The 17,649-nt window shown below is 47.3% G+C and overlaps 8 protein-coding genes across 8 annotated transcripts; 3 read left to right on the forward strand and 5 right to left on the reverse strand.

Annotated features, from left to right (window-relative positions):
- Nucleotides 1-1,350: 1,350 nt before the first annotated feature.
- Nucleotides 1,351-2,252, reverse strand: N7489_011695 (uncharacterized protein; the record flags this gene model as incomplete). Its single annotated transcript, XM_056717444.1, has 2 exons — nt 1,351-1,759; nt 1,825-2,252. The coding sequence occupies 2 exons, from the start codon at nt 2,250-2,252 to the stop codon at nt 1,351-1,353; spliced, it is 837 nt and encodes a 278-aa protein (XP_056565066.1).
- Nucleotides 2,253-4,014: 1,762 nt separating this feature from the next.
- Nucleotides 4,015-5,235, forward strand: N7489_011696 (uncharacterized protein; the record flags this gene model as incomplete). Its single annotated transcript, XM_056717445.1, has 1 exon — nt 4,015-5,235. The coding sequence occupies one exon, from the start codon at nt 4,015-4,017 to the stop codon at nt 5,233-5,235; it is 1,221 nt and encodes a 406-aa protein (XP_056565067.1).
- Nucleotides 5,236-5,416: 181 nt separating this feature from the next.
- On the reverse strand, nt 5,417-6,109 carry N7489_011697 (uncharacterized protein; the record flags this gene model as incomplete). Its single annotated transcript, XM_056717446.1, has 4 exons — nt 5,417-5,642; nt 5,753-5,770; nt 5,826-5,862; nt 5,929-6,109. The coding sequence occupies 4 exons, from the start codon at nt 6,107-6,109 to the stop codon at nt 5,417-5,419; spliced, it is 462 nt and encodes a 153-aa protein (XP_056565068.1).
- A 596-nt stretch (nt 6,110-6,705) lies between these two features.
- N7489_011698 (uncharacterized protein) lies at nt 6,706-7,347 on the reverse strand (the record flags this gene model as incomplete). Its single annotated transcript, XM_056717447.1, has 1 exon — nt 6,706-7,347. The coding sequence occupies one exon, from the start codon at nt 7,345-7,347 to the stop codon at nt 6,706-6,708; it is 642 nt and encodes a 213-aa protein (XP_056565069.1).
- Nucleotides 7,348-9,200: 1,853 nt separating this feature from the next.
- N7489_011699 (uncharacterized protein) lies at nt 9,201-11,986 on the forward strand (the record flags this gene model as incomplete). The annotated part of the gene is made up of 4 exons (XM_056717448.1): nt 9,201-9,759; nt 9,816-10,055; nt 10,131-10,159; nt 10,217-11,986. 4 exons carry the CDS (start codon nt 9,201-9,203, stop codon nt 11,984-11,986), a joined length of 2,598 nt encoding a protein of 865 aa, XP_056565070.1.
- Nucleotides 11,987-13,656: 1,670 nt separating this feature from the next.
- Nucleotides 13,657-14,385, reverse strand: N7489_011700 (HMG-box domain-containing protein; the record flags this gene model as incomplete). Its single annotated transcript, XM_056717449.1, has 1 exon — nt 13,657-14,385. One exon carries the CDS (start codon nt 14,383-14,385, stop codon nt 13,657-13,659), a length of 729 nt encoding a protein of 242 aa, XP_056565071.1.
- Nucleotides 14,386-15,257: 872 nt separating this feature from the next.
- Nucleotides 15,258-15,800, forward strand: N7489_011701 (uncharacterized protein; the record flags this gene model as incomplete). Its single annotated transcript, XM_056717450.1, has 1 exon — nt 15,258-15,800. One exon carries the CDS (start codon nt 15,258-15,260, stop codon nt 15,798-15,800), a length of 543 nt encoding a protein of 180 aa, XP_056565072.1.
- Nucleotides 15,801-16,239: 439 nt separating this feature from the next.
- N7489_011702 (uncharacterized protein) lies at nt 16,240-17,138 on the reverse strand (the record flags this gene model as incomplete). The annotated part of the gene is made up of 2 exons (XM_056717451.1): nt 16,240-17,005; nt 17,056-17,138. 2 exons carry the CDS (start codon nt 17,136-17,138, stop codon nt 16,240-16,242), a joined length of 849 nt encoding a protein of 282 aa, XP_056565073.1.
- Between the last annotated feature and the right edge of the window lie 511 nt (nt 17,139-17,649).

Genomic DNA, 17,649 nt, shown 5'->3' on the forward strand with positions numbered 1-17,649 from the left:
ATCTTGGCTGGCGACAATGGCCCGGGAAAATCTTTACGGACAATATAATCATAGAGCTGTTGCTAAAAGACAAATCATACGGTGAAGGTGAGACTTGCCTAGAGCAGCGTGTTTTCTGCCGTTTCATCTCTCCAACTTGGATGAAGAATCAACGAGCGTCACCGAGGCATTGCCGTCCCTTGCGCGCTGGATTGTCCTGAATGGTAGAAACCTGCTTTTCTTTGCGCAGTTCATCTAAACGGGCCTTCATGTTCTCCTGTGTTTCCTCTAATTCTTGGATCCTGTCTTTCTCAACCCAAGCTATACCCATTTCCAATGATATGCGCAAACTTCAAAGTCGAGGCTCCGGCCAAGGCGGCCAGCTGAACTGGATATTAAATTGACTGTGCGAATTGAACCTTTCTGCATAGCTTTCAGTTGGCAATCTTTGTGTAACATGACTTGAACTTGTTGGGCCAATATTAGAGCAGCTTCCGTCCCTTTAATAATGTAGTTTAGAGGGTTCAATAGCCTAAAGGGTTGCCATTTCTTTCATAGATCTTCTATGTAAGGTTCATCTTCCGAAAAAAACGGCCAGTATTCAATCATCTTCCTTGCTGGTGCTTCAATCAAACATTTCGTCGGTCGACGGGTCGTTTCGTTGGCCCATGTCCTGTCCCATTCGTCGCCTGCTCAGCCCATGGTTCCGTACTTTCCAGAATCATCGCGAGTGCCATCTCAATGGCTCAAAGTTCCGCCGCATATACGGTGGACATATCATGATCACCCATCTGGCTATGAGCATGTTGATCATCAAGGTTCACGACCGCATCTGTCATGGTGCTAGAATTAATGCTTAAGCTTCCAATTGATGTTGGTTTGTTCGTGCACATGTCGAATTGTCTAATCAAACACTATCTGAATCTCCACTTGCCATGAGCATTTAACAGTTTTCCCAGTATTTTCTCCTCAAAAGTCGGAGAGCCATTTTCTCCGATCCTCAACGTATGTGCTAATATTCCGTGCAGAGCATCCCTCGGCTGCCAGAAAATTGGGTCTGCATGTCAATTATTTCGGATACTAAGTGGAAGGGACATGCGCCAATTTTAGATCTGAGTTACCTTAGAAGCCTTCACAACACCGGATGAATCTTTTGCTATACTTAGTCAAGAACCAGAGGCACTGGAAATTAGAGGAGCGATACATGGTTCAGAACTTCATAGGCGTCTCCAATATAATGCTTTTGTGGTGGCTTTTAGTCACTGACAAATTACTTCGTAAGCACATCTTGTTTTGTCAGGTACATGCTCAGCGAAATATCCAACGCCCTAGTCTATAAAATAATCACATGATAATGATAATTCGGAAAGTTTACACCCGAAAGAAAGCGTCCACATCCAAATCGCCAAACACGCCAATGGCAGCCTGCGAGCTTTCGCACACACGAACATTGTGGATGCTTTGGGTGGGATTATTGCCACGACGAGAATCAGTGACGCCCAGTCTAAGCCGACCACCATCTCTGATTTCGATTCGCTGACCAGTCCGTAGCAAATGAACCTCTGAGCGGAGCTTATCAAGTAATTCTCGCGAGTAGTGGATCTCAGTAGCCTGCTCTTCAGTTTGACGAACGAGGCGATTGAGGGCTACCAGCTTGTCCTGAAGCACTGCCCCATCCTCGTCAAGCCCTCCGATCTCATTTACAATACCATTCTCCCTGGCTAGGAGCTCGGCTTGTCTCTCTTGGCTGACGTTCTCCGACGGATGCAGAGGAGAAAGTCTTAGTCGGGTTGCAATTTGTCAGCTGACTTCCATGAGATTCTCCCAATAATGATTTTCACATACAGAAAAGGGTCGATGATGCTCGACAAAACGTTCTTCCACCGGATCAGCCGTTTGCTCAGCAATTGCACCTCTAATTCTCCAGAAATACCGAAGCGATCACGGTTCAATGTGCGAGTTGTTCTACCCAACGAGCGGTCAATAAAAGCGCGAAAAGACTTTCCAAACTCGTCGCATGTCTTTTCGCAGCCCAGTAGGAGTGAGTGAACGTGCGCTTCGATGTCATCCCTGGTCGTGACCTGGGAGCAGCCAGAGGCGAGTGAAAGGTGGTGTACAACAGTTTCAAGAGAAGCCAACTGATTCAAGAGGTCGGTCAAAGCCTCAGGTATGTCTCCAGTTGTTTTGATTTGGTCTGAAAGAGCAATGATGCTCAGTTGGGCGTTTGTTGCAACCAACACAGTGGTGTAGGACACATTGATCGGGTCGGTCATTCTGAACACGCAAGTTCACAAAGTCGAATGATCACAACGAGGCAGACGAAGATAGGGTAACGAAAGAAAAAGATTCTTGTTGGGAGTGGAAAAAAGGCATTATATTTGGAGGGGTTCCGACCTTATAAGTGTTTGCACGTTGGAGTCTGCCTAGACTGCGGACGGCAGGCTCCTGGGAGTCTGATTGATCAGTGTGAGAGATACGCATGAAACATACAGGACGGATGGCGATACGATATGCGCGGGACCCACAGAGTGCATCTAGGTTCTCCTGAACGCGAGGAAGCGACCTTCCTTTCGCTTCCTCGCGCTACATTTTATATCTAGATTCATGTAAAGTCGAGTATAATTAGCTGTTCTTAATATTTATGGTTCATCTTGAAACACTATCCACTTCTACGTATACGTGAGTCCCTCACATTCCTCACAGAAGACCCCAGGGGTAAATCTCATATTCCTAGAATTTAGAATAATTCCAGGAGCTAAAGTGTATTTCGTAGAAGACGACCAGCTCCAAGAAATACTGTCGTGGTGTTTGACAGTCCCCTGTATCCGTAGATGAGGACAGCTGTTTAAAGATGAATAACCAATATTAAGAACAATAGTTGACTGTAGATACAAGACGAAGCACGAGGAGGCGAAAAGAGAGGCTTCCTCGCTCCCGAGGGAAACCAGATGAACCAAGTTGGTCACGCAGATCATACCTCCATTTGTCCTGTATGCCTCGTGTATAACCCTGACACAAGGCACGGATGATCTCAGGAGCTACTTTTTACTCAAGATGCCGGAGACCTGCGCTTCTACGGAGCCGCTGACCAAGAAAGTGTAGTAGTCTAACTGGCGCTTGCAGGGCAGACGGTTGAGCTCCCAGAAACACTCCAGCCGTTGGTAAAGGTGGACACCTATTGGCTATAAAAACGCTTAAGTAACGTTGATCTCTATCATACAAGTCCGTGAAATGTCCTGAGGGACCCTCGTGTTCCTAGGAACCTGTATTGCTTTCCTAGGAGAAGGGAAAAGCGTTCAGCACGTGCGGGGAGCTTGATTAGCTAATATGTACCAAAAATCGAGCGCTTACAGCTCCTCATCATTGGAAGCTGGTTATATCGTGGAACCAGCAACTACGCTACTAATATGCCTAGTCTCGCCTCTCCCTTCGCTCTTCATTTAATGCGACCAAGTGAAACCATTATTCCCCATTCGCCTAGGACGGGCGCATCGTGAACAAAACACCGCAGGTCGTCGCAACGAGTCCAAAATGTCTGGGAGGCAAGCACCGTCCCTTCTTTCTTTGCCCATTGAAATTATCCAATTGATCCTTTCCTACATCCCGTCTCAGGACCTATCTCAAAATGTGGAAATGACTTGCAAAGGACTCAGGAAGGCCATGATCCCTGTCTACCGAGTTAGATACGGGCATGAGCCAGCGCCTTCTGTCCCTGTCAGTAACAGTTGTTGGAAACGATTTGCCATCCAGCATGAAGTTTATTGCAGCCACAGCGATCACATGAGAGATGAAGTGGTCGATGATTTCCTTAAATCTTACTTTGAATCTCCGGACCATTATATCTCGAGGGGGGCCGAAGATGTTGTATATTACCTTCACAACAATCCTCATATTCATCCAAGAGGCATTGAAGCAATTGTTGCCGCTCTCAATATACAACATCGCTGTCGCGACTCCAACGTTTTCTTGCTCAGATATCGCGATTCTGATGTTATGCCATTTCCGTCTATGGCTTTACTTCAGGCACGCTTCAACATGCAATTTTCTGTTTCTTGGTCTACCTGTTCTTCAGAAGTTTTGGAATGTTGCCTATTTGCTGTGGCCACAAGTGGTGATATGGAACTGTTTGTCTACTTAAAGCAGCTTTTGCTCGAGGCTGGCAAAGATATTCAAGTTCACCGCGCAGCCAAAGCAGCCGTTCGGTCTGATCGAGTGGAGATTTTGCAAGAATTACAAAGCACTTTTGGTATCGAATCTCATACCTTGCCATTAATGGAAGTGGCAGCGTATTCCGGCAGCGCAAATGCAGTTCAATTTCTACTCGAGCTTGGGCCTACGATTGATTTGGAATATCCCTACGAACTCGCCTTACGCTGTTGCAATCTTGATGTCCTTCGCCGGCTCAAAACGCATTCTCCACGCAACAGGGGCTCATATTTGCGGAATGGGCAATTGCAAATTGCAGTCATCTTGACAGACGTCTTGGAGAGTTGGGCAAACAAGAGCAAGATAATTGAATTTCTTGTTAAGCATGCTTTTGTCGACATTAACGCCATTGGAAGGGATGGGCTTGCTGTCGTACATATTGCGGCCGTCAACAATCAGATCGATGCGCTCAAGCTTTTCGAGAACCTTGGTGCCAACATGATGTCTTTGGGTGAGGTTGAACAGACGCCAGCCGAAATTGCCCTTTGTAATGGGTACAACATACCATTCCTCGAGTGCTCTTCTCTCCCAATAGAGCTATTCGCGATGAAGCGGGACCTGGCAAAAACTATCATTGGCAAACATTGCGATGCTATGTTCAAAGGCCAGCGGAAGTGTCCCAGCTTCGACCGTGCTTTGAATGACGCAGAAAGCAAGTTGGCGGATATTTGGGCAAAGACAATCGGATTGGAAACGTTGCGTGAACTGCTTAACATAATCGACACACCGTTGTTTGAGCCAGTTGAGAAGTTGCTGAGGATCATCATGGAATTTGGTCGGGGGCCGGTTAAGCCGAGAGAAAGGCAGCTTCGAGATGTGGATGACATCAAGGACATTTTGAACAAGTTTTTCAATCAGCAATATTCGAATGGGGTTCTTACGAATCTTGCATGTTATTTGGAACCAAATCTGGACCGATCGGATATCGAGCGCCTAACGATTTTCGTAAATTCGAGAACTGGCCGTGCCTTGCACCTCAGAAGATGTTCCTTTGCTCTAGAGGAACACAGAATCTGGATGGAGTTTAACAAGGCTGTCAACAAAATATAACTAGAGAGCCGCAAAAGCCTACAGGACAGGAAGCATTTTCGTCTTGGCTGGCGACAGTGTTGCCAACAGCCCCGGAAATTTTCACAGAACAATATATCCAAAGAGCTGTGTTAAATGTAAATCATAAGTGGAGGTGGGTCTTGAGAGCAGCGCCTTCTTAATACAGAGCCAATGAGCAAGGTCATTGTGGCATTGCCCGTTTCTTGCGCGCTGGGTTGTTCTGGATGGTAGAAACCTGCCTTTCCTTGCACAGTTCATCTACACGAGCTTGCATGTTCTCCTGTGTTTCCTCTAATTCTTGGATCCTGTCTTTGAGGGCTGTGGTTTCTCTCAGTAATGTCGCGTTTTCGGTCAATACGTCGGCGAAGCCATCCTGTGTAATGCCATTGATAAAGTGTTCGATTTTCCTATTCATACTGGTTAGCACGTTGATTTGTTCCCTTGAAAGCAGACTCGCACTCCAGAAAGGTACCGGAGCCAGGATCTGCCAGACCACGAAAAAGGTTGTGGAACTCACTTGACTCGCTCGTGAAGGCTGCCAATCTTAAGGTCAGCACAATCAAGCCAGCCACTGCACGGTAAGAACTCACTCTGGGGTTTGCTGGGTCGACCGCGGAGGATGCCGTGCTGCAGTGAACTTCAATTCAGCCACCATTCATCTCGCCCGTGGGCCTTGACCGCAGATGATAGTACCTTTCTCATCCTTTGGACGGGTTATAAGATCAGGGCTTTCTTTGAGTCGGCGCTGCTCTTGCATGAGACGAGATGTCATACTTGTTGGTTTTTGCTCTTCCTCTCGAGACAGCATGCTTGAGAATCGTGCTTCATAACCACCTTGTTGGCTCCCTGACCGCAGGATTTGTGTGGATGTCATTGATAGAATGAGACGAAGTTGAAAGCGCGTTCAGGATGGTTCAGAAAAGGGAGGAGGAGTTTAGGGAAAGGGGGAACGTGGGCGAAGGATGCGCGATTTCATGCTTGTGGTGAATCACGCTACTGCAGGCACTCTAGGGCGTCCGGCGCGGCAAAAAGAGATAACAGTAATAATAACAATAGGGAAAAATGGGCAGTGCTGGATGATTCTCATGGAGGCCGTTCGTTACTTGGTTGCCAAGGGCAGCTTGGGTAAAGGGCGAATTAACAGGGAATCGGGGTAATACGCCATTGCGAGGTAATCCAACGCAACACGCAAAATTGCTGTACATAGCACGAGATAGCCATTTATCCATGACATCTTAGATCGTCAAAGTTGTTTAGATATGATGGCAGTCAACCGGTCGGTTTCGTGAACCGCGTTTGATTCGCATGCCCCCGCCCCAACTGTTTATCGGTCTCGGGATCCACCCATCACGAAGTTGGTTGACCACCTGTGAAAACCACCCAGTACAATGTATGTGCAAACGACAAAGTATGCTGGAACTGATCTAATTTACCCCATAATTTAGAGTACCTCATCATCTGGGTGTTGCGTTAATGGTACTTGTTGAGTGCCGTATTGAGAATAGATAAAAGAGCGATATGCTTCCACGATAGGAGACTAGGAGCAGGCTTCCTGCCCTCCCTCATTGCCATGAGCCCCGTGAGGTAAATTTTGTGCTCCCTCATTGCCATGAGCCCCGTGAGGTAAATTTTGTGCTCCCTCATTGCCTTGAGCCCCGTGAGGTAAATTTTGTGCTCCCTCATTGCCATGAGCCCCGTGAGGTAAATTTTGTGCTCCCTCATTGCCATGAGCCCCGTGAGGTAAATTTTGTGCTCCCTCATTGCCATGAGCCCCGTGAGGTAAATTTTGTGCTCCCTCATTGCCTTGAGCCCCGTGAGGTAAATTTTGTGCTCCCTCATTGCCATGAGCCCCGTGAGGTAAATTTTGTGCTCCCTCATTGCCATGAGCCCCGTGAGGTAAATTTTGTGCTCCCTCATTGCCATGAGCCCCGTGAGGTAAATTTTGTGCTCCCTCATTGCCTTGAGCCCCGTGAGGTAAATTTTGTGCTCCCTCATTGCCATGAGCCCCGTGAGGTAAATTTTGTGCTCCCTCATTGCCATGAGCCCCGTGAGGTAAATTTTGTGCTCCCTCATTGCCATGAGCCCCGTGAGGTAAATTTTGTGCTCCCTCATTGCCTTGAGCCCCGTGAGGTAAATTTTGTGCTCCCTCATTGCCATGAGCCCCGTGAGGTAAATTTTGTGCTCCCCCTGGGGATGTGCAGCACCTCTCCGTGGTGCTAGGGACCAGTACTCGGTGATCATACGATATCGAGGAAGCTAAGACTTGCACAAAATCTATTTACTATCTCGTCACTCTTGATATGTACACAGCATAGTATCTTGGGCTTTTCTCTGTATCCAGAAGATGAATGTCTTATATCCTAGACGTATAGCGTGTAATTGAATGAATGTTTTGAAATAATCCTTGATTATCCAATATTGCCTTTACCAAAGCGGCATTTGGTTTTATTAATATTAAATTCAGTACTGCACTTACTTGTAGAGAAAAGACCCTCTTAAGTAGGATATGTCCCCACGAGGTGTGATGTGGTGTATGCCAAGTCAGCTCAACGCATTGATTACAATGGGTAGGTAGATTGCGATTTTGATTCTAGTAAAACGGTGGTTTAACAGAATGGTCAAGCAGAGTAGTTAAGCAGAGTAGTTAAGCAGAGTAGTTAAGCAGAGTAGTTAAGCAGAGTAGTTAAGCAGAGTAGTTAAGCAGAGTAGTTAAGCAGAGTAGTTAAGCAGAGTAGTTAAGCAGAGTAGTTAAGCAGAGTAGTTAAGCAGAGTAGTTAAGCAGAGTAGTTAAGCAGAGTAGTTAAGCAGAGCGGTTAAGCAAGGTGCTTAAAACAAGTGGTTAAACCAAGTGGTCAGGCAGAGCGGTTAAGCAAGGTGCTTAAAACAAGTGGTTAAGCCAAGTGGTCAAGCAGAGCGGTCGGGCGGAGCGGTCGGGCGGGAGTGGCCAAGAACAATGGTCAGGATCTGAACTAGCGATAAATTACTAACCGGGTCATAGCGAAGAAAAACGAAGGGACTTTGCCTGGTACATGTAGGAATGCTGTCATTGCGTCAAGCTTTCGTTCATATCCCGCGGAAACCTGCGGTATGCAACTATTCTTCATCCTCAAGGATTCGCAACCAAATTGTACGGGTTAACAGAACACGCAGTCAAACATGAGAAAACCGCGGGATTATCGGGCTCTGGCGATCAACCGTACGGGCTTGTCTCTCACGCATGAACCATGGAATAAATGACGGAATCAGCCGCTTATATGATCTGCAACATCAATATCCAAATGCGGCCGTCACTAGCCCTATCCGTATGAAAAACCGGATTCCACAATCGCGCGCTTAGCGGTCATGTAGTCTCACATTGGCCATGCTCTGTATTTTATCCCAGTTTAATTTGAACAGAAAGCACAACGAGAGGTGGGGACGGACCCATTGCCTCAATTCCCCGCCCAATCAGTAAATTCCCACGCCCCTCTCTGAATTGGAGGCGAGATTACGGAAGAAAATCACCCGCATTTAAGTTTATGCTTTGATAAAGGTCTAGACGCAGGGATGAGTAGTGTACTCAGCTTCGAACGGGCCAGATCCGGGATTCGTGCTTCCTACAAAAAGTAAACTTCACTCCGGCCAAAGCATCATGTTAGAAACGCAGGAATATGACCTAGTCATTATCTAAGCTTGAACACGGTCCACAAAGCGAACAAAATCCAGGTGAATGTGGTGGTAATATATATTTCAGCGAGCCAATGGTAGAGTATCTACATCTCCACACACGTGACAACGAATGGATTTATAACTAGCGCTGTCAGGACCTTTGCCTAGCATCTTCCATTTCGCACTCTCCTTTTCATGAAACGGTATCACATTGCCATGTTTGTCCTCAAGTAAACGGCAGTCTTTGGTAATTTGTCCTGATTTTATGTGCTCACCGGTTTCTAACTGATTTTTCTTCAGATCGAGTCACGTTCTACATGGATTCCAACACTGTCACAGTTGAAGGCTCTGGCCACAACGTTAGGGAAGATGACTGCATGCTGAACTGTCTGCCAGAAATGAAAAGCGTGTATTCTGAACATTTTAAGCCTTTTCAAGACAAGCTGTCTTTGGTTCTTCAGCACTCTCGGTCACATTTCAGGGCACTAGCGGGACGAGAAAGCTTTGCCGGGTTCTTGAACGTTCCCCTCATCAGTGACGTCCTAGTGAAGACCATAGAAATGATGTTTGAAGCACCGAAACCTTGTGTGCTTCAGCTTCAGAACGACGAAGTCAGTGCTAATATCAATTGGCTGGACGTTGTCAAGGAAAAGAATTATCAGGCCGAATATAAAGGGAATGGAATCTACCATTTCCATATGTGGGACAGGGGCGTGATTGTCCTGTTGTCTGCTTTCCAGCACAACATGATCCTTTCAGGATTACCCCGGAAGCTGGTTCAACCATGGTCCTACGAAAAGGACGTACAGACGGAATTAAACACCTTGGCGCTGGCAGCCGAAATGACATCACTGGTGAATGAACTTGCATCGGAAAGTAAGCCAACTCGAGCATTATCTTTATCCTATTCACTCGCTTATATCGCTCCCCAGTCATCAAAGTCAATAACTCTGTGCTTGAAGAAATATTAAGAAGAGATCGAATTCTTCGCCGCAATCCGGAGCCAAGTCAGAGATCGGCGGGCTCGCCCTTTCCCCTGGAGTCAGCCGAAGAGCCAGCGCACTTTACGCCAGCGCAGGTTGACGCAGATTCGCTCGATGGGATGGCTATCGAGACTCAAAGAACAGACGTGCAAGCCAGTGCTTCAAAACGCGGTGCTGGAACGCGGAACTGTAAGTAATGCACGTAAGAAGCGTGGCGTTGAAATTGAAGTGGGCGAAGAAGTACTAATAATTTGGATGTACCAGTCGCCAAAAACAGGGCTTGGCCTTCAGAAGTGCTGAAGTAGCTTCCTCTATGGTTCGAAGACCAAGTACGGCTAAATCTGTCGCAGGAAGAGATTGCCCAAAATTTTCACCGAACATTCAAGCAAAAACGGACTTTCCATGCTATTGAGGCAAGAGTGTATTTCTTAACAGGGAAGAGTCCTTTTCGGAAGCGCAATAAGAGGACTTCGCGCAAAGAACCTGTGTCTTTGACACCTCTGTCCTCCCCACCGCTTCCTCAACCCTTTGAACCAGTGGACTTGACCCAACAATTGATCTCGAGGTCGAACATCGAGGTTCACGCGTTACGTCTAGCCCCGAACTTGCTACCCTACCTGAATTTTGATGACTGCGAGGATGGAAGCCTTTATGCCCTTCATCGTGTTCAACCGGTTGGTCCTGAATCAGAATCCAGCGACCGACATGCAGTATCTGAACAGGATACTGCGAATCAAATGTTAAGGTGTCGGTACGCATCTCAGGAGCATGAACTTGCGTCAGCTACAAGTCAAAATGAATGGCCAGTTCGAGGAAGCCCTCAGGCTGAAAAATCACCCAAAACCCATCGAGCGTCATCAGATATGGTTCCCGAGAGTCAGCCAAGGAATGATAATTCAATCAATGTCCTCGCTGCAATACCAGGGACGGTTGATTCTTACTTGCCTCGAAACTCTCCCTTAGAATCCCCTCGGATAGCAGAACCTATCCAGTCTCCAATCCGGCATCACCCTGAAGGCGATACCACACTCGAAGAGCTGGGCCAAACGCTTATCCACCGTACTGAGTCCAGTGCAATGCACGTGGAACAGACAGACACGGCGCGTTGCGACCAATCACCAGAGAAACTTTCTCCGCAATCTTCACCCCGTGAGATTCCATTGGATAGAAGTACAGCAAATGAGGGTTCCAATAAGAAAAACCCTACAGAAAGTGGACTGGGTGCGTTGCCTGTTCCCAGGGCTTCGACGCCCTTCCAAGTTCCTGAATCAAGCTCCACTGGTGACTCGACTGAGCTTCCTCAAAACAGCGGAATGGATGGGCCAACCACCGATACTTCTGGAAAAACTTTGTCTGAAGAGCAATTGATTATAAGATGTCTGAATGAAAAATCTCAACCAAAGGCGGCGCGTTCTCATCGCCCGTGGGACGATAAGGACCTGAACCGTTTACCAGGCTGGCTCATGAAACGGAAAAATCTACCAAAGGAAAGACTCGAAGTTGAGTTTCTAAGAGACTTTGGCCACTATCGAAGTTCCTCTGCTATCGTTACAGCTTACCGCAGAAAACGAAAGGCAGATTGTCGCCATAAGGATGTAACCTCAACACCCACTCCAGGTCAAGTATCTCCGCTTGTTCTCGATACTATGCGGGTATCAGGATCACCCAATGCCATCACTCCCAGCTTGGATCCATCCTATACCATAGCAGCTCCGAGCAATGAGAATACTACACTCAAGCATCCGCCGTTGGAGCGACCTCGATCGCCACAACTTCATCAGCCGCAGGTTTTAGACAACTCGGAGAGACTTTCTCGCAACACGCCTCCACCATTACATGAGGGCGAAGAACCAGTGGATCAAAATCCACCGGCTGCTCTTGCCGCCGAATGCGCCTCTGAACAGATGGTGCTTCCAACACCTCCTGAGAATGTCGAAGATATCCCCACGTCTGGCAATCGGCGCCGTCGAGTTGACATCACACCGAAACCTCCAGCCAGGTTCACAGCAATCAATGGTGGTAACGTCCACCCCGCTGAACCAAATATAAGCGAAATGACTCCGCTCATTCAGACGGAGACCAATGAACGAGACGCTCTACCTCGCGGGCAACGAAGCTAGCGAGTGTCAAAAGAAAAGCCTGTCGAGCAGAGAAGAGATGACCAAAATGTGTCACATAAAGAAGGCTACCAAAGTAAGCTCCCCTCTAATGCAGTGTTCGCCTTAGTCACTTGGCCCTTTGAAGCGTATCAGATATATGTGTCACTGAGCCTTTTTCTTCCCCTTTCTTCCTTTATCTGTCCTTGCATCCCACACTGACTGTTTTTATTCACACTTGCAGGTGGAAGAGGACGCCCCAACCAACTTGCCTCTGAGTACGCACAGGCAGGCTCAAATTACTTAGAATTGTCCACCGAAACACCGGAAGGAGCTAGGAACCAGCAGTCACTCTCTATTGGTACTTCGAAAACGAGCCCAATTTTGCAGAACAACCAGCCCACTTACATACAAAACCCAGTCCCAAATCGCCTGTCCAACTCCCAAGTTTCATACCCTCAACCACCCCATTTCTGCACGCCCGATTCACAATCTAGGATTTCGCAAACTAGCGATGTGCCGGGGAGGGCTCACACAAACGGTTCGTTCATACTCTATACTCGTGGTCCCGCGCAGTTTTGACATGAAGTCGGAAGCAGTTGTTCCAATATCAGTCTCATCATCCTTCCTGAGCAGCCCTATGAGTCTTCCTCACTATCCCCTTCACGAGTTCCAGGGACGCGGTGCCGAGCGGTACCAGGGCCCTCCCCTCCCATCATTGGCGCAGCAAATGTATAACCATCGTGCAGGACCTCTTTATAGATAGTCGCATGTGCTGTCTAAGCCTTATACTTCCCCGCCTATCACATGCGGCCCAGCATGCTCTACTTCGGTAGTAGGGCCTCAATTTAATTAGACATGGCATGGTTTGGACGATGCCAACTTTCAACTCTCAGTCATTATCGTCTTCTTCCCTGGATGTCCGATCACAATGTATATGCATCAAATTTAGGTTCTCTTTCCTCCTATTTTATCTTTTACTTGCTTTATTTATTATCTTACTGCCACGCTATTTACCCTCTAACCAATTCAGAACACTCCCGTTGGTACATGTACCGTATGGACTTATATATAGAACATGGACCATAGTGACGAACTAGTTGTAAAGGTGAACTCAATTATATTCTATGGCCTGCATATATTCGCCACCAAGGGGTCTATACTAAATGTTGAAGATTAACCATATCAGCCGAAACAAACAGCCCTGATTGATCTCTCAGACAGCGGAAAGAGACCAGACTTTACAGTCACTGAGCGTTGTACAAATTTTATGGCACACCAAGCTTTGGGCTTTGCAACAAGCCCCGGATATGGTTAGGAGCCCGCGGAAGGAAATTGAGAGAGACACGCGTCTGTGCTATCTATGTGCCTAACATTTAGATACGCAAAGGTTGCAAAAAAAGGCTACGTGGTATGTTACAACGCTTGAGCAATCACATAATAATCGTGCTGGTTATTCGGTTTTTCAGGGACTGCATCACGCAAATATAGTTTCACATGAATTACTTGACATTTACTGAATTTAGATCATGCTAAACATTGGCTTGGGCGCTAGTAAATACGTTAATAGCCCACACACCAGCTCACAAAATTAGTTGCCGGCCTGTTTTTGCCAGATTTCTTCTACAGAAGCCAAAGCAATGCAATGTTTTGCCACAGACAACTTCTGACAGCAACTCCTGATGCGTGGATTTCTAAAAATGCCACAGGCTTTGCCACTGAGGATCCACGTAGCTTCCATCGAAGAAGATGCTAGTCAGGGGCTGGATTGACTGAGGACACAGCAAGTCATAGTGCGGTTCTCCAGGAAGCCCGATCAAGTCACTGGAGCGGTCTCTTTGGAGAACACCTCCCATGGGAGCGACGAGGTTTTCCAGAATATATCCGGGATGAGACCCCAAGCAGGGATAATTGATAGGGCTCTGGATACCCATTTCAAAGTCCTGGACGGAAGGATAGTCACAACTGTTATACTCGGAGAGTTCAGAACTCTCAAGATGTGCCACGGCCTTGGTAACAGATCGCCTTTTTCGCGCCTTCCTTATGAATTTGTAGTCTGGATGCGCTTCGGCATGACCATCGCGCTCAATCTTGGCTAATCGACTGTATTTGTCGCGGACGCTCTGTGGTTCTTTTCCCCAACGCTTTCCTGCAATAGAGGAGATTTCTCGGGGGTTGTGCTGGTGTGATTGTCCTTTGATGCTTTCTATATTGGCCCACCGGTACAGCATGAAGGAGTTCATTGGCCGCCGAACCCTCCCTTTCTGCTCGGTCTCCTTCTGGCGCTCTTTAACCGGTCGTCTCACCCACGTGTCTATATCCAGAATTGGGATATCCGTCATGTCTCGAGACAAATTGCTCGGCGGATCCGTCAGGTCCCAGGGCGCGCCTTGGGGCATCTTGCCCACGAAAGAGCCATTCATTTTCGAGTCGACCGCTTAGTATTTACTGGAAACTGAGAGTCGAAAGATGAGGCGAAAGATGACGACGTGATTGGTCCCTGCCTGTTCGGTATGATGTCCGTTGGAGTAGACGTACAACCCAACCGACTCCTGCGATAACCTGCCGTCTCATTTAGCATAAAGGACTCCAAGGCAAATAGGGTAGCTTCTACCTAGTATTGTCCAGTACTAGTCAATATCTTGAACAAAGTGAGCAACAGCGAGAAAACCGTTAGCGCCCTGTGAAAGTCAGACTCTGTAGCATCAGTTCGAATATTAGGGAAAACCTCACAGTTAGGTTGAAGTAAGAGATAATTGGAACTGGTTCCTGAAAATCAGGGAGGGTAGGTTGGAAGTAGCAGATTACAACTAAGAGGAGCCGAAGCGAATAACGAGGTGCGGCTGGGTTGATCTGCTCTTGGCCCCTAATTTGCCTCACACTAATCCGTACAGGGCCAGCCTGGAGTAGTCGGTCCCACCTTAAGACGCGTAATAGTCTAGCAAGTCTATTTGTGAAAGGTCATAATTGACGATCTAGATGGTTCCTGGGAACAACCCCTGCACAGTATGCCAAGATGTGGATTTCTCATGGGAGGCATGCGCCTGATTGAACTAATTCAGCCTAGATTCTTTAGTTTCATTTTGGAAATTAGATATATCTCTATTGGTGCAAACCAGTTTCAGATTGCGGCTGAGTATACTGCAGTAGAAAATGCCCAACACGCAGTACGGCCGATTCATGAACGAGGCCATGCCTTCTCTCTTGCATTATTCTCTATTTCCTTCGTTGGACCATTGAAGGGGAAATTGCAGTTAATGTACCGTTCATGCAACAGCACTCAAATCCAAACCCAATGAGGATCAGTTCGTTGTTGAATGATCAGGGGGCACCCACGCCCCAGTACTCTCAACATTATTCAGTGGATCTACCGCAAATCACGCAACAATCCAGCGGCCTGGAAAATGAAGCCCAACCGACCTCCACGTTGCAGCGACATTGTCACCCCTCCAAAAGACCATATGTGCAAATGCTAGAATTGTCACCCACCGTTACCGAACAAACAAGCATCGACCACGACACTGAGTGCGCACCCGTCCTGCCCGCGCATCATAAGAAATACTCTAAGGAAGAATGCTATTACACCTGGCACCAGCGCGTTGTTCTCCGGAAAAGTTGGGCCACTGTCCTCAAGAACTTCAACAGCCGATTCCCGAACCGTCAACGTCTTACTGCCAATAGTTATGCCTATGCCGGGATTCAGAAAAAAATCAATCGTTTCATCAAACTGGAGAACTTGCCGAACTACCGAGACCGATTCAATGACGCTAATGCTTCCTTGACCGATAAGGATTTTATCGAATCCTGTACGAATGTTTGGTACCCTTGGATGGAATGAGTTCCGCTTTTGACATGGACTTTGTTACTGGAAACATCAAGAAAAGGCCAGACCGTGGTTATATGTTTTAATGATGCTCGGTACCGCGCAGAACCAAAGAAACTTTATTCAAGAAGGTCGGCCATATCATTCATATGCCATCGCCGTCTGTCTCGTGAAGCTAGGAGAATGATATCATGTTCGTCGTGGGAAAGAGGGGGATCTAATCGAGAATAAGGCCAATGGTGTTCATATATCTGTCTGCTGAAAAAGTCCCATCGGATCTGGTATACAGTTGATGTTGTGTTGTGTTTATGTGTCATGAACGTTTGAAGCAGCATATTATGGTGATAATGTGGCATCCATACCCAAGCCAACCTCTGACTGACGAAGATCATTCCCTTCTTTGGTAACCTGTATTTCCTCCATGGGACCAAAATCGATAGCACATGTAACTTGCTCATTCGGACAAAGAACCTGGCGTACTCAGGGCTTCAATGTCTGCCGTCCATCTCTGAATCATTCCGGGAGCTTGTACTTCAAATATAGAAGGATGCTTCGCCATATAATCCTGCACAATGGCCAATGACTGCAGAACTTGCGTCTTTTCAAGATGCGCTGCAAGTCCAACAAAATCTGCTTCCTTAGAATCTTGGTTCTGGCTGAGCTCAAGGAATCCACTCGGCAATGGAACATGGATATCTGGTGAAATAAGTGAGCGGCGCACATCGTGGGGATAGACTGGCCGGTCGGTGACAAGCGCTTCAGAAGCATCGCTGAGTAGAGGCTGCAATCCATTCCACTTTGGACTTGCAAAGTCCTTTGAAGATGAAGGAGGACAAGACGCGAAGGTAGGCTCGTGACTGCTCGAGCAAATATCGGAATCCGTATATTGGCTGAAGGGCGCGGAACTGCATTGTACGGCCTTTGGGTCAGCTTGGGGTTTGTTGAAGTAACAGAAATTTGGCAATCCAAACCTCTCGCTTCCGGCTCTAGCTGAAGAAGCTATGTTGACGTCCAATTCTGGCTGGGCGACCTTTGACTCGTCGCTTCTCTCTTGTGGCAGCCGTCGGTTCTTTCGGCGCTTCCGAGGCTTTAATCGCAACGTGTCATTCAAATCGTCGGTTTCAGGGCGGTATTTCTTAGGTCGAGGTCGGATGGCGCGATATTTGGGGGGAGAGGTGGGGGGAAGCGAGAGACCGTGGGTGGTGCTGCCAGAAAGGGTGCTGGAGGAGGTTGTTCATAGACGAAGTCGTGTGAGCTAGTCTCAAGGTACCTGTTGTCCACTATCGAAGGGTATATCGAAATATATTGCGGGTAACTGATCTGACCAAATGAGAACTGATCTTGGGTGCCCATGTTGATCCGGAGTGGAGGCTTTTCTGAACGGAGACGCGGGATTCCCCAAGTATATGGGGAAAGGAAAATCTTAGGGTATTTTTCAACAATGAACGGTATACCAACGATAGTAATAATGGAAATGATGGTTCCACATTGCTGGGGAATAGGATGGGTTTTAGAATAAATTGTATCCTGCCTCCTGGTCAATGCGCGTGATAACCGGAAGGAGCGATTGCTTTTACTAGACATTACAATGGACTTGCCCCCTGACTGAGAGATTGACAATACTTGCATTCATCGCTAGTGAATACCCTAGTAACAGAATTTGTAACGAATTATTGGATCAGACGACAGGCCTACTTGCCTCAAAGTGTACTCCGAAGTGGGCCAAACTGATCGCGAGTTCTAGGTTCGAACTTTCTCTTGCCAGCATTCTTGGCCTGCGATGACTGGATCATTTGCTTGCGGGTCCTCTTTTCAAAGCGATATGTCTTACCAATACCTTGGTAGTTTAACTCACGCAATCAGG

This window comes from Penicillium chrysogenum (genome assembly GCF_028827035.1).
Source record: "Penicillium chrysogenum strain IBT 35668 chromosome Unknown utg000005l_segment0_segment0, whole genome shotgun sequence".
Lineage (NCBI taxonomy): Eukaryota > Fungi > Ascomycota > Eurotiomycetes > Eurotiales > Aspergillaceae > Penicillium > Penicillium chrysogenum.